The sequence below is a fragment of the Canis lupus genome, chromosome 1 (genome assembly GCF_003254725.2).
Source record: "Canis lupus dingo isolate Sandy chromosome 1, ASM325472v2, whole genome shotgun sequence".
Lineage (NCBI taxonomy): Eukaryota > Metazoa > Chordata > Mammalia > Carnivora > Canidae > Canis > Canis lupus.
The window spans coordinates 114,009,102-114,024,400 of NC_064243.1; the positions used below are offsets into that span (position 1 = coordinate 114,009,102).

Here is a 15,299-nt window from a genome sequence, read left to right on the forward strand (position 1 = left end):
ATCAACCCATCTTGGTTTTTATGGATTTTAGAGTCATTTGCAGACATCAGGACAATTGGTAGGGGGTGGAGGTGTAAACCTAGGAGGTTAAAGGAAAGCCTCTCTGGAAAGATTACCTTTGAATTAAGACTTGAATGAAAAGGAAGAATCGCCAGGGAAGGGGAAATAATGCAAAGAAAGACCCCAGGGGCTGGACTGAACTGAGCTGGTGTGTGGGGGAATAGCAAGGTGTCAAGGTTGTAGCTGGGAAACAGGAGTGGAAGGGATGAGGTCAAGAAGTGGGGGAGGAGGGCAATTGGGTGGGTCAGTAGTCAAGCATCTGCCTCCAGCTCAGGTTGGTTGTGATCCTGAGTCCTGGGATTGAATTGGCGTCAGGCTCCCCATGGGGAGCCTGCTTCTCCCTCTGCCTATGTCTCTGTCTCTGTCTCTCTCATGAATAAATAAATAAAATCTTATTAAAAAAAAAAAGAGGTGAGTGGGGCCCTCCCTGTTTGGGTTCAGCCACTTTGCTTCCCCATATTTGCGGATCTCCTTTTTTCCACTCCTGTCCATCCCAGGCCCACCCTTTCCTTCTTTTCCCTTCACCTCTACCCTGCTCTGCCACTTGTTACCTATGTCACCTGAGGCAAATTACTTAACCTCCTCATCTGTAAAATAGGGATGTGATGGGACCTCCTCATCTGGTTCCTGGAAGGAGTAAATGGAATCGTGGGTCAGGCCCTTAGAACCATTCCTGGCACACAGTAACGCTGGATGCGTGTCCGCTTTTGCTGTTGTTATGATTCTCTCTCTATCCTCCCAGCCCAGGACCTCCACACCCCATCAGGGAGCACCAGGAACCAGGTTGGGAGATGGAGATGGTGCCTGGGTGGAGGTGGTGATGGGAGTGGAGTTGTTGGAATCTGGAGATTGAGAGAGGGGGGATGTGAATGTCCCCAGGGGGCATCTAATGGGGAGTGGGGGTCAAGACTTACTAAAAGGGAGGTTCTGCAGAGGTGCCGTTGATCTGAGGGACAGGGCTGGCTTGGAGCAGTGACATAACTAGGAAGAGTTTAGGGAAGGGGTTTGGCAGAGGACGTTGATACGGTGGGATCCAAAATGGGAAGAGTTTGAGCTGCCAGGGAGCTGGGGGACTGCAATAAGGCAGATTTGGAGGGGAGGCCTTGTTGGGTTTGGGGGCCTGATGAGTATCTCAGAAAGAGGTGGAGAGTGGGGAAGGGCTGGTGGGGTCAGCTAGTGGGTAGGATTTAGGCAAGAAAGGAGTCTAACCAAAAAAGGAGCAAGGAATCCTGGGTTGCAAGGAAGTTACAGGGAGGAGGAAGGGTCTGCAGGGTCCAAAAGAAAGAGTAGGAACAGGAAGGAGGCAGAGAAAGAATCTGGGGCAAATCAGGGGTTCTGGAAACTAAGCCTTGCCTTAGAGGGGAGGATGGTCTGGGGTCTAATGGGGGTAATGAGGTAACTTAGGGGGAATAAGACATTTTGGGGTCCTCTAGAAATTAGACATGGTCTGGAGTCCCTGTTGAGGGTCAGGGAATGGTTAGTGGTCCTAGAGAGTGGAAGGGCATGGCTGGGGGTCCCCAAGGAGCCATAGGATATGGTTTGGGTCCCCAAAGGGAGTAAGACATGATCTTGGGATGTTGACGTATGGTTTGGGTCTCCTCTGGAAGTTGGGGCATGGTCTGGGGTCTAATGGATGTGATGGTATGCTGTAGGGTCCCTGCTGGGGGTGCTCTGGATTCCCCTTGGGTGCTGGGATATGGTCTGGGGTCCCCGCTGGAGTATGGGGCAGAGTCTGAGGTCACCAAGGAGAGCAGGACATGCTTTGTGGTCCTGCGTGGCTGCAGACCATGGTTTGGGTCCTCAGAGGAGGTAAGGTATGGGGTCAGGTTCTCCTGGCTTTGGGGACCTGATCCCAGGTCTCCGCTGGGAGATCCGAGTCCCCACGCCAGTTGGGGCGTGGCCTGGGGGTCTCTGGGGAAGCCGGCGGGGCTGGGGGTGGGGCGGGGGAGGGGCCGGGGGCGGGCCGGCGGCTCGGCAGCGGCGAGGGGTCTGCGGCGCGCCCCGGGTGGGGGTCCGGGCGCCGCGGCCGTCCCGCCCGCCCCCTCCGGCCGGCGCCCCCTCCCCCCTTGCGGCGGCGGCGGCGGCGGGGCCCTGGCGGCGGGCGGCGCGGAGGGCGGAGCTCGGCGGCGGCTCGGGAGGGAGGGCGGGAGGCGGGAGGGAGGCGGCCCCGCGGCACCGCGCCCCCTCCCCCGGCCCTCCCCCCACCATGGCGCGGAGCGAGGCGGCGGCGGCGGGGCCGGGCCCGGGGCCCCCCCGGGCTGGGTGAGCGCGGCCCGCAGCGGCCCGGGAGGCGGCGGGCGGGGGCGCCGGTGGCAGCGCGGGTGTGAGCGTGCGAGCGTGCGAGTGTGTGTCCGCGGCGCTGCGGCGGGCCCGGCGTGCGCTCGCGCGGCCCTGTGTGTGCCCGGCGCCGGCGTGTGCGGCGCCCTGCTTGTGTGGCCATCGGGTGTGTGCTGGGTGTCGAGCCGAGGTGCTGTGTCCGGCCGCGCGCGTGTGTCCCCCCGGCTGTGTGTCTGGGGGGCTGTCGCGCGCCCATCGGAGGGGCTGTGTGCAGGTGTGTGTGCGTGGGTTGTGTGCCCAGGTGTGGGTCCCCCCGCCCCCCCTCCAGCGAGTGTGCGCGGGGCTGGCTGCGTTGGGTGTTTGTGTCCAGGTTGGATGTCCATCCTAGGGTTTGTGTAGCCGGGTGTGCCCGTCCGGGTGTCCATTTGTGGTGTGTGTGTGTGTGTGTGTGTGTGTGTGTGTTGTGTGTGTGTGTCTGCGGGTTGTATGTCTCCGAGGGTGTGTGTCTGTGCGTCCATGTCAGGTTCCGGCGGGGCTGGGGCTCATTCCTTGTGGGTCCAGGCCTCTGTGTGGGTTTGGGGGAGGGGAGTTTGCCGCTCCCTGGGTCCATGTCAGCTGGGGGGTCCTCGGCGGTCCTTGGGGGAGACGGCCATGTCTTCCCCTTCCCGGTGACTGGGGGGGGATGGGCGGCCGGTAGGTGGACAGATGGAGGGATGAGAGGCCGAGGGATGGACAGATGGGCCTAGGGGAGGGGCACCGACCCGGCCCTTCCCCACCCACCCCACCCCAATCCCCCCACCCTACCAGATCTCTGGCAGATGGGGCCGGAGTTGCCCGCATACAGATGGCCAGGCCGGGGGACCTTTGGGCTGCCAGTGGGAGGACAGCCTTGTAGCCGGGCTCTAGGACTCAGCCCCCCAACCCTTGAGACTCCACCTGCTGAACTCTGACCTCAGGCCTGGCTTGTGCCTCGGTTGGGGGGGGTGGGATGTGCTGGGAGGGAAGGATGTTAGGATTTCTTTGGCCTGGGAAGTAGGTGGGGTGGGGGTACCTCAGAGCTAGGAGGGATGTGTGTTCATGACTGTGTGTGAGTGTGAATCTATGCCTATCTGTTGCCTATGCTACTGTGGTTCAGTATTTTATGTGCATTTTGGAAGTGTGTAAATCCCTCACAGGGCTGTTGTGTGAGCATGTGTCTGGAATGAGTGAACATCCCAGAATGTCTGTGCAAGGTGCATCTTTCTGTGCCTGTGTGCTTGAGTGTGTATCAGTTTTGTGTGTCTGTGTATGCTTGTAGTTCTGTGTATGTATGTGAGGTGTGTATCAGCTAGCGTGTATGTTTGTGCATCTGTTGGTATGGGAATGTATCAGTTTTGTGACCATGCATCATGGGGATATGTGAAGTTGTATGAGTGTGTATGAGTGTGTTTGGGTATTTAAGAGCATGCACCTGTGTATCACTTGTATGTGCAAGTGAGTATATGTTATATGCGTGTGCCCCTGTGTGTTGGCTAGTGTGCAAGCATATATCTGTTATAAGTGCACGTATCTGGTTGTCTGCAAGGGGGCACATGGCTTCCTCTGTTGTATGTGTACATGAGTATGTATGAATGTGCAAAGGAAAGTCAGTGTTGTACATATGTGGTTGTGGCCGCAGGTGTGTCCACCTTGAGGGTGTGTGTCTCTGTTGTGAGTCCATTTATGTGTCAGTGTTGGTCTCTGGGGATTGGGGTTGTATAGGTTCAAACATATGTGCAGGGCAATATGCACCCATGTGTCTGTCTCTCTGGTACAAGGCTTACCTCAGTTCTTGGCCCAGTGAGATTGGGGCCTGTGTGGTGTGACCTGTGGTATGCTGGGGTCCATCCGGGAGTCCAAGGACACAAGTGTGTCCACACACCAGGCCAAGGGCCCACGGAGGGTGGGCGCACACACCATGCTGGTGTGTCCATGGAAATCCAGATGGAGAGAATTGTATTGTGGGTCCATGTGGGTTTTGGCATGTCCACATGTGTTGGTATGACAGTGGTGTAATGGTGAGGATGGGGACCTCTGGTTCTTTCCTATCCTCCATATCACTCAGCTCTTTAAAGTTGGGGGACTGGGATGTGAACCCTGGAAGGAAGAGGCTAGGCGCCTGTAATCCTGGATCTGGAGGAGGAGCAGCTGGGAGGCCAGATTCCTGAGCCTTGAGAAAGGAAGAAAGCAAGAGTTGGACTCTGGAGTTTGAAGAAGGAAGAGTCTGGGGTTGCAGACACCACAGTCTTGAGGGAGGAGGGGGCTGGAGTCTGGCCTGGCGAGCCCACAGAGGACAAAGGGTTAAAGTCCTGGACTCCCAGGTTTGGAGGGTGAACAGTCCTGAGGCCCAGACTCCCTGGATTCCAGAAATGACTCGCTGAGTCTGTCTGAGACTATACAGAGCCTGCAGCAGGAGGGTGGAGAGAATGATCACACCAGGGACTTCCGTGGCTGAGATGGTCTCTGAGGCAGGTCTTCAGAGAGGAGCCCGAAGGATGCTAATGGGGTCATTTTATTCCTTTGCAGGTACCGGCCCAGGCCCTGACTCCCCGCAGAGAGGTGAGTGGGGTCCTTCAGGCTGGGGAGAGAGATGTGGAGTGATTGGGCCTGTTCTGAGCCAGCTGGAGGCCTGGAGCCCTGCCTGGTATGGATTTCAGGGCAGGGTATGGCAGTGTCCAAGGGGCGGGGGTGGGGGGAATCTTAGGGGGGACAGTGACAACAAGGTCACAAGCATGGTTGGGTCAGGGCTGGTGGGAGAGCCAGGGCGTGGGTGGTAGTGGGAGTTTCAGGCCTGGAGGCATCCCCTCTCTGGATGGGTAAGGTCACTGGGACAGGGAAGACTTGTGATGACATCGGAAAAGGGTACAGAGAGTCTGACAACATGAAGTGACCCCCTGCATTTGGAGAGCGGCATAAACAGTTTACCATTTTGTGTGTGTGCGTGTGTGCACATGTGCGTGCGTACGGGAAGATCTCCTGGTCGCCTGACCTGCTGGTGGCTGAGAGAGAGCCAGAGAAAATGATATGTTAATAATAATAATAATAATAATAATAATAATGGCTGCTAATATTTACGCAGGGTTTACTCTGACAGGAACTATTCTAAACATGTTATACTGTGTTATCTCTGAATACTTCCAACAACCCCATGAAGTAGGTGCTATCCTTATCCCCATTTTACAGATGAGTACACCGAGGCACACAGAGGGGAAGTCACTGGATTCAAGTGGCTCAGCAGGGAACTGGGTTATGAGCCTGAGCAATCGGGTCCCGGCTCTTCCTTGCGATGCTACACTGCCTCTCAATAAACACCAGCTAGTTCCATTGCTGTTATTATTCCTTCAACTTGAGCCCCACCCCAGCAGTGGGAGGCAAAACCACGTACTTGTGCTTCATAGGTTGGGGTTCTGAGCCTTAGAGACCCCACAGCCAAGCAGGTGCAGAGCTGGGCCTCCTAGCTCAGGAGCTCCGCTGCTCAGGCCAAGGTTTTCTGACTCAGATGGAGCGGTCTCCCAGGTGGAGCACAAGACAAATTAAAGGGGGGCGCTCAGAGATGGTGGGATGCCCTGACTCTGCCTCTTATGCTCGCTCCAGCCCGGGCACTGGCTCTCCATCTCTATCTCTTTCTGGCTTCGTCTTGGTCTCTCTCTGTAATGTCTTAGGACATCTTGCCTCCTCTGGCTCCCTCTTCCTCTCTTCATCCCTTGATCTTAGTGCCCTTCTCTGTATGTCTCCTCTATTAGCTCCTCAGTTTGCCTTGGCTTCAGGCTGGCTCCTTGCCTGTGCACCTTTCTTTCACTCTTTCTCTTTTCCTTTTCTTTCCTTTCCGTTTATGTATTTACGGACTTACTTATTTATGTAAGTGCTCCATGCAATGTGGGGCTCGAACTCACTGCGCCGAGATCAAGAGTCCCATGTTCTACGACATGAGCCTGCCAGGCGCCCCTCAGATTCTTTCTTTTTTTGTGCCTTTGTCACTCTTTTTCTCTCATTCTGTCTGTTTCTGCCACTCCATTCTACCCCTCTCCCCGCCCCCCACTTGTCTCTCCCTGTCTCTTCACCTCTCTCTCTGACTCTCTTGGTCCAGCTCCCTATAGGCTGGGGGATCCAGGGCCACAGCAGGCCACAGCCCCAAACTGCAGATTCCTAGGAGGTGGGCCAGCAGGGACTGGGTATGGGGTGGGGTGAAAGCAGTTTCAGGGACGCCCCCTTCCCATCCTTTCTTCTTCACCCCCCCCACCCACCCCGTGTTGTGATGGGAGCTGACATGTCGTGGGCTGCAGGCGCCGCAGGGGAATCCCCGCCGGAAGGTTTTGCCTGGAGCAGAGGCATAGCGTGAGTGTGTGAGTGTGTGTGAGTGTGGGCATGTATGGGGCCCTGTATGTGCCCACTGATGTGAGCATGAAAGCCTGCCTGCTGCTTGGGAGCTTCTCAGGACCCTGGACAAAGGTTCGGAGAAGGACTTCCCAAGGCTGAGCAGGAAAATGTGTTTTTCTCAGCCCCTCCTACCTTCACATTCCCTCTGCCACTCCCAGGGGTGTGTGTGTGGGGGGTGGTTACCCTTAACATTTATTGAATATTTTTACTCTGTGGAAGGCCCTGTGATCAGTGGCCCCATGAATGAGCTCACTGAACCCTTGCAACAACCCACCGAAGATGGTATGATTATCATCTCATTTTACAAATCAGGAAATTATGGCCTTGTTTAGGGGAAATCATTAGTTTGGGGTCACAGAGCTAGCAAGCAGGGAGCCAGGACTTGAACCTGAGTCTTTTTGATTTCAGAGCACTTATTCTTAATAATAGTGCACACTTCTATGCCTGGCACACATCGGATACTTGATCACGGTGAAAATAATTACTGGCATATTGGATACATTTTATGCGCCAGGCACGGTTCTAAGTACGTTATGCTCATTAATCCATTTAATCCTCACAGAGGTAAGGCCTGTTTTTCTCTCCATTTTACAGATGAAGAAACCGAGATTCAGAGAGGTTCAGACACTTGCCCGAGGTCACGCAGCTAGTAAGTGTCAGAGCTGGAATTTGAACCCAGGGACTATGGCTTTGAAATCTATGACCTTAAACCCTAGTCAGCTGTGATTTTTCAAAATATTTAGTGAGTACTGGAAGGCCCAGGTTGGGCCAGGTGTCACTCCTCTGGTTGGGAAATCATGAGAGGTCTGGCCCTCCTAGAAGAGCATCAGAATAAGGATTAGGACACTCAGAGGTGGGGCAGTGTCATTTACCAACCAGCCTGGAAGTACTGTCTGTTAGCAATAAGGGGATGCCAGCTGATGATCGGTCCTGCCACCATTCAGCCCGGGAAGTCAGGGAGGGAGGGAGGGACCTGGGTCTGACTCCTAGCAGGACCCAAGTCCTGCGCTTGTGGGGTAACCGACTCCTGTCCCTTCCCTTGCAGGTCTCACGCCCCACCCCTCCCGCCTTCCCCCTGCACCATGGCTCCGGGCCCCTTCTCCTCGGCGCTCCTCTCGCCGCCGCCCGCTGCCCTGCCCTTTCTGCTGCTGCTCTGGGCTGGGGCGTCTCGTGGTCAGCCCTGCCCCGGCCGCTGCATCTGCCAGAACGTGGCGCCCACGCTGACCATGCTCTGCGCCAAGACGGGCTTGCTCTTCGTGCCGCCGGCCATCGACCGGCGCGTGGTGGAGCTGCGGCTCACTGACAACTTCATCGCGGCCGTCCGCCGCAGAGACTTCGCCAACATGACCAGCCTGGTGCACCTCACCCTGTCCCGTAACACCATCGGCCAGGTGGCCGCCGGCGCCTTCGCCGACCTCCGCGCCCTCCGCGCCCTGCACCTCGACAGCAACCGCCTGGCCGAGGTGCGCGGCGACCAGCTCCGCGGCTTGGGCAACCTCCGCCACCTGATCCTCGGCAACAACCAGATCCGCCGGGTGGAGTCAGCTGCCTTCGATGCCTTCCTGTCCACAGTGGAGGACCTGGATCTGTCCTACAACAACCTCGAGGCCCTGCCCTGGGAGGCCGTGGGCCAGATGGTGAACCTGAACACCCTCACGCTGGACCACAATCTCATCGACCACATCGCGGAAGGTACCTTCGTGCAGCTGCACAAACTGGTTCGCCTGGACATGACCTCCAACCGCCTCCATAAACTGCCCCCCGATGGGCTCTTCCTGAGGTCCCAGGGCTCGGGGCCCAAGCCGCCCACACCGCTCACGGTCAGCTTCGGCGGCAACCCCCTGCACTGCAACTGTGAGCTGCTCTGGCTGCGGCGCCTGACCAGGGAGGACGACCTGGAGACGTGCGCCACCCCGGAGCACCTCACCGATCGCTACTTCTGGTCCATCCCAGAGGAGGAGTTCCTGTGTGAACCCCCGTTGATTACGCGGCAGGCGGGGGGCCGGGCCCTGGTGGTGGAGGGCCAGGCAGTCAGCCTGCGGTGCCGCGCTGTGGGTGATCCGGAGCCGGTGGTGCACTGGGTAGCGCCCGATGGGCGGCTGCTGGGAAACTCGAGTCGGACCCGGGTGCGGGGGGACGGGACGCTGGAGGTAACCATCACCACCTTACGGGACAGTGGCACCTTCACTTGCATTGCCTCCAATGCGGCCGGGGAAGCCACAGCCCCGGTGGAGGTGTGCGTGGTGCCTCTGCCTCTGATGGCACCCCCGCCGGCCGCCCCACCGCCCCTCACGGAGCCCGGCTCCTCTGACATCGCCACGCCAGGCCGACCCGGTGCCAACGAATCGGCTGCTGAGCGCAGGCTCGTGGCGGCTGAGCTCACCTCGAACTCGGTGCTCATCCGTTGGCCAGCCCAGAGACCTGTGCCCGGCATCCGCATGTACCAGGTCCAGTACAACAGCTCCGCGGATGACTCCCTTGTCTACAGGTGGGTGCTGCAGCCCCGGGACCCCCACCTATTCTAAGGGCCCTGTGCCTTACCGGCCCACTGCCCTTGGCCTTCTTGCTCAGCTGGGGTTCTCTAGATGGCCATGCAGAGTTGTCTTGGGCTCTCATTTGGCCTGTCTCCTTCTCTCTCATTATCTCCAGGGCTGGGCGCTGGAGTTATAATAGTGAATGTGCCCAGCATGATGCCTGGACTCTAGGGTTCATGGTCTACATCACTGCTGGCCAAAGGTGTTTGATTGTGTACCTTGTTAGTTAAACATTTTGGAACACAAAATATATTCACACTTACATATTTATAGTTCTATTTCTATTTATAGATTATACACCAGTGTAACTCTATCAACCCACTGGGTACATTCTGGAACAGAAAAACAAAAAGTATGAGAAGAACATATAAAAGATCATTTGCTCTTCCCCACTTTGTTGCAAAGCAGTGATGATATCTTCTCCCATTTTATAGACACCCATAAGTTATTTCCACCATCCACCGGTTAGAAGCCCTTGCCCTGGTGGGGATAGATCTGTATGATAGAGACCTTAAAAAGTTACTTTCTCCCATCATCTGTTATTCTCTTGCTTTTGCCTCTCTCTGTACCTTTTCTCCCTCCTTCCCTTATAGGAACTGAGCCCCTGCTCTGTGCTAGGCCCTCTGCTACCTCATTCGATCTACCCAACTCGGCCGTGGAGCAGTGATGATCCCCCTTCCCATTTTATAGACAGGGAAACTGAGACTCAATGGGTGGAAATCACTTGCTCAAGGTCACAGAGAAAGCGGTAGAGCCAGGATTCCAGGTCTTACTCTTCTCTTACTAATCCTGCCGTTTTGACATCGAGCTCACATTTATTGAGCACCTAGTTTGCCGGGCAGTGATTAGAGGAGAAGGATAATACATTTCTGTGAATAACTCTTGGTTTCTGTGACTTTCCACCTCTGTTTTTCTTTTCTTTCATTCTTTGTGTTTCTAACCCTTGGTCATTATGTGGTAGAGTGGGAAGAGGTTCACAGACCCTCAGACCCTCCATGTATGCAGATGTTAGTGGCCCTCTGTCCCCAGCAGGGCAACAAACCCCTGGTCTCTTTCCTCTTAAGGCCATGGTTCTAGTCCTCAGTTCCCCACTGCAGATGCCTGTGCTATGGTGCAGCAGGGGTTAACCTCCTCGCTGCTGCCATGGGCGGCGGTAGCGTCCAACCAGAAGCCTGCTCTGCGCTTGCTTAGGTCTTGCAGCCAATTAGAGACATATGGGTTGAAGCTTTCTTAAGGAGCCAGCCTCTGTCCTTGAAAAGTGGGGAGCCCCTAGCAACTGGTCACTTTGGGGGAGCAAGAGGAATCCAAGGATCTTTGGGAGCGGGGATGAGAGGAAGAGGAAGACTTACAGCTAGGGGACCAGGGTTGGATGGAGTGGGGGGCACTGTGGGAAATGGCAGCCAGGGGGTGAGTTGGAAATGTGGGTGGGCCTTTATGAGGGGGTGGGACCCTTACTTGAAATCTTTTGGTTGAAGGGTGGCTATTGGTGGGCTTCAGGACCAGAGGTGGCAGAGGTGGCCTAGTTGGAGGGAATGTGAAGTTTCTGAGAGGTAAGAGGCCTGTGGAGATGGGGGCATGGCCTCTCTCAGAAGATGGAACTCCTGCTACATGGTCCCAGGGCACTGAGGTGGCAGTGCTTGTCTCTGGTGACCCACTAAGAGTTTTGTAGGTGAGGAGGGCTTGTGAGGTTGAGTGCTGAGCATGCAAATTCATGTGGATGTGGCAGTCCTGGCTTAGCTAAGGCTGGAGGTGGCCAACAGCACAGAAGGGATGCGCCCAACAGAAAAGTGTCAAGGCCTAGTAGTGGGAATGGCCTTACAGATGGGGAAGAGTGCAATTGGCAGTAAAGTGTGAGGCACAGTAAGCATTACTGGCCAACACTGGGTGGGATGCAAGCTAATAATGATGAAATTATTTGGTGCCAGGCGTGTTAACTCATTCATACCTCACACTATCTCTATGATGTGTGTTAACTCATTCATACCTCACACTATCTCTATGATGAAGGAGTTCTTAATAGCTCCATTTTGGGGAAATGAGGCACACACAGAGAGGTTAAGAAACTTGCCTAAGGTCACAGAGCTAGCAGAGGGGAGACTCAAACACATGGTCCCAGACTTTGTCATCATAACCACTTCTTTACACTGTCCCTCACTGGAGGGTAGGGGCCTATACAAGAAAGGGGCATGCTTGCTTAGTTACATTTGACCCAATTACAGATGAAATTTACCGGGGGGGGGGGGGCATGATTTCATGACCTCTGGTGGTATAGGGCAGAGCATGCACACAGAGTGATTGATTGCAGGACATGCAAAGAGTGGACATGGTCCTAGGCACAGTAAGGAAACCATCCCTAGTAGACCTTGGGAGTGTGGCTTGGAAGCCATTGGTCAATCAAAAGGGGAGTGGGTGGGACTCACTATGGCCCCCTAGTGGGTGGGAATATGTAGTTAAGGGATTTAGTAATTGTCCTAGAAGATAGACACAGGTGGGACATGCAGATGAGGGGCGTGGCTTGTATCATAGTTTCCTGGAATGATGGGAATACATAGAAAAGAGGAACGACAAGAGCATCCATTGTCCCAATAGAAGACAGAGGGTGTGAGTTGACCTCAACGCCCACTTGAGTGAGGATGGGACATACAGGAAACGGGAGGCAGCCTCTATCTAGTCTCAGGGCCCCTTAAAGGGTGTTAATAGGTAGATTAGAGACCTTGAATGGAAGTTGTCCCAATAAAAGTGAGACGCTGCTAGGAGGCATGTTCCTTGAGGGCAGGACTTAAAAGCTATAGCACTCCTCCCTTGCTGGGGACAGGATATGTAGATGAGGGAACAGGACGGGCAGATACTACCCAGTAGGTGACCGGACACCACAAGGGAGTGGTTCCGAGGGCTGGGCCTGAAGAGGAGGGGCGTGGCCTGTAGCAGGGGTCCCGACTGGGATGGGGATTTGCTGCTTGAATGGCTGCTATTGTCCCGTAGAGGGTGAAATGCCGGTGGGCACGCATGGTTTGGTCCCCACTGGTCCCCACGGGTGGGACATGCTAGCGAAGCGGTGCGGTTCGCAGTGGAGCTAACCCAGGCGTGATGCCGTTACTCCTACAGGATGATCCCATCCACCAGCCAGACCTTCCTGGTGAACGATCTGGCGGCAGGCCGCGCCTACGACCTCTGCGTGCTGGCTGTCTACGACGACGGGGCCACGGCACTGCCGGCCACGCGAGTGGTGGGCTGCGTGCAGTTTACCACCGCTGGGGACCCCGCGCCCTGCCGTCCCCTGAGGGCCCACTTCTTGGGTGGCACCATGATCATCGCCATCGGGGGCGTCATCGTCGCCTCGGTCCTCGTCTTCATCGTTCTGCTCATGATCCGCTATAAGGTCTACGGCGACGGGGACGGCCGCCGGGTCAAGGGTACCTCCCGGTCGCCGCCGCGGGTCAGCCACGTGTGCTCGCAGACCAACGGCGCAGGCGCACCGCAGGCCCCGCCCCCGCCGGCGCAGGACCGGTACGAGGCGCTGCGCGAGGTCGCGTCCCCTGCCGCCGCCGCCGTGGAGGTCGAGGCCAAGGCCGCGGCGGCCGAGGCGGCTTCCGCGGAGCCGGAGACCATCCTGGGACGCTCCCTGGGCGGCTCGGCCACCTCGCTGTGCCTGCTGCCGTCTGAGGAAACCTCGGGGGAGGAGTGTCGGGCCGCGGCGGGCCCTCGCAGGAGCCGTTCCGGGGCCCTGGGGCCGCCGGCCTCGGCGCCCCCCACTCTAGCTCTGGTTCCCGGGGGCGCCCCGGCCCGGCCGAGGCCGCAGCAGCGCTATTCGTTCGACGGGGACTACGGGGCGCTCTTCCAGAGCCACAGTTACCCGCGCCGCGCCCGGCGGACAAAGCGCCACCGGTCCACGCCGCACCTGGACGGGGCCGGAGGGGGCGCGGCCGGGGAGGACGGAGACCTGGGGCTGGGCTCCGCCAGGGCACGCCTGGCCTTCACCAGCACCGAGTGGATGCTGGAGAGTACCGTGTGAGCGGCGGGCGCGCGCCGGGACGCCTGGGCGCCGCGGACACACGCCCAGCCGCCCGGACGCCGGGGCGGGACTGGGGCGACGGCGCGGCGCCCCGTCGTGGGACTGGAGGCGGAGACGCGGCCTCCTCCTCCCCGGAGGGGGCGGGGCTGCCTCGGCCGCGGCCCTTGGCCACGCCCCCGAGCCCGGGGGAGTTAGGGGGCGGGCAGCCGGGCCCCCCTCCTCCACGGACTCCTCGCCCCCTCCTGCCCCTCCCCCCGCGCGCTCGCGGACCTCGCTGGAGCCGGTGCCTTACACAGCGAAGCGCGGGGAGGGGCAGGGCCCCCCCGACACTGCAGCACTGAGACACGAGCCCCCTCCCCCCGCCCGGGACCCGGGGCAGGGGCGAGGGGCCCATTTCTTGTATCTGGCTGGACTAGATCTATTCTGTCCCGCGGCGGCCTCCAAAGCCCCCACCCCCACCCCGTTCACCTCCCTGGTCCTGTCGGGTCTGGCTTGGGGTCCCCCTTTCTCTGTTCCCTTTGTGTCTGTCCCGCCCTATGTCGTCTTTGTCTCTGTCCTTCCCTGTTTGTCTCTCCTTTCTCTGTCCCGTGTCTCTTCTCCCTCTGCCACATCTTGTCCAGTCTCCCTCCCTCTCCCGATTACCTCTTCCCACTACACATTCCCCCGGGCAGGTCCCACTGGAAGGACCAGACTCCCTTATTCCTTCCTCTTTCCCCAGGTAAATCCCCACATGAACAAAATCCAAAACCAAATCCGCCCCCCTTCCCTGCCGGAGCCGGGACCCTCCGCCGCAGCAGAATTAAACTTTTTTCTGTGTCTGAGGCCGCTCTGCTGACCTCTGTGTGTGTCTGTGTGTCTTGGGGTGTGTGTGTGTGACCTGGATTACAGCATAAGGACTCAAGTGAGACTGAAGGGAGGATGGCTAGTTGGGACCAGGGAGACTCCCCATAGTTTCCTGTCCCAGTAGAGGCATAGAGGTATGGAATAATAAAAAATTGGCTAACATTTAGTGAGGGCTTACTATGTGCCAAGCACTCATTTAATCCTCTCAACAATGTTAAATGTCACCCTTAAATGTCAGTGCTGTTATCCCGTTTTGCAGATGAGGAAATGCCCAGAAAAGTAACTTGTCCAGGGTCACAGAATCCGCGCTGAAGGGAGCAAAATGGGGATTTGAAAAGGCAGGCAGGCTGACCTCTGAGTCTGTGTTCTTTAACCACAGAATTCTGCGGAACAGCTGGTGGAAGTCCTTTCCACACATGGGCATTGAGCTAAGCACAGCTCCTCTGCGGTTGGACAGCTAGCTGTTTGAAGTAGACCTGTTTGGTCCCATTTTACAGTTAGGAATCTGAACCAGGGAAAAGTAAAGTCACTTGCCCAAGGCCCCCAAGTGAAGAAATAGGGGAGCAGGCAGTTTGACTTCTTTTCCTCATTACTACACTATATGGCCTCTGGTGCCTGGAGGCTAGGGGATGGTCCCAAAGACCTTATTTAGCTAGGCATGGGTATCCAAAGTCAGCCTTGGGGAGGGGATGAGGGCAAATGCTCAGGGGCCACTGTCTGGGATCTGACTGCTGGAAGCACAGAGGATGGTGTGGGGAGGGGAGTTTCTCAGGTGAGGCTGAGGCCTGTGGCTGGAGAAGGGAGGGTGGGGTGCCCCAGCTCTTGGGGAAGGGGAGGCCTGCAGTGAAAACTCCTTCCTGATCCTGGAGAAGGAGGAAGAAGGCTTCTTGCCAGCTAGGGGCCCCCTGAGGCCTGGGGAGGAGGAGAGAAAGACAGAAATAGAAACGGAGCAGGAGGGAGGGGGTTGGAACTGGGCAGACAGGGTGGGAGGCAGCAAGGACAGAGCACCAGAGACTCACGGGCCAGGAGGCTCCCTCACCCAGTGGCCCAGCCACACTTCTCTATCTCCATCATCACGACTCCTGGATACTGAGGGCTTCCCACACACCAGGCACTGTGCTCACTAACCCTCCCTGATGCAATTAGTATGCAACCCAGAACCCAGCAAAATGGAGTTA

General features: G+C 57.2%; 1 protein-coding gene across 6 annotated transcripts; it reads left to right on the forward strand.

Annotated features, from left to right (window-relative positions):
* Positions 1-2,202: 2,202 nt before the first annotated feature.
* On the forward strand, positions 2,203-14,113 carry LRFN1 (leucine rich repeat and fibronectin type III domain containing 1). Of its 6 annotated transcripts, none has more exons than XM_025425053.3 (5): positions 2,203-2,322; positions 4,882-4,999; positions 7,327-7,381; positions 7,778-9,220; positions 12,372-14,113. In XM_025425053.3, exons 4-5 carry the CDS (start codon positions 7,815-7,817, stop codon positions 13,276-13,278), a joined length of 2,313 nt encoding a protein of 770 aa, XP_025280838.1. In that variant the 5' UTR covers positions 2,203-2,322; positions 4,882-4,999; positions 7,327-7,381; positions 7,778-7,814; the 3' UTR covers positions 13,279-14,113. The 6 variants fall into 6 exon arrangements, with proteins under 6 accessions (XP_025280838.1, XP_025280840.1, XP_048965645.1 ...); XM_025425055.3 differs by having other exon boundaries at positions 4,882-4,914; XM_035703140.2 differs by lacking the exon at positions 2,203-2,322 and adding an exon at positions 2,476-2,611.
* The last annotated feature ends 1,186 nt before the right edge of the window (positions 14,114-15,299 follow it).

Coding starts and splice junctions, on each gene's coding strand:
- LRFN1 (XM_025425053.3), top strand. CDS start 7,815: ATGGCTCCGGGCCCCTTCTCCTCGGCGCTCCTCTCGCCGCCGCCCGCT. Junction 9,221..12,371: donor GATGACTCCCTTGTCTACAG/GTGGGTGCTGCA, acceptor TTACTCCTACAG/GATGATCCCATCCACCAGCC.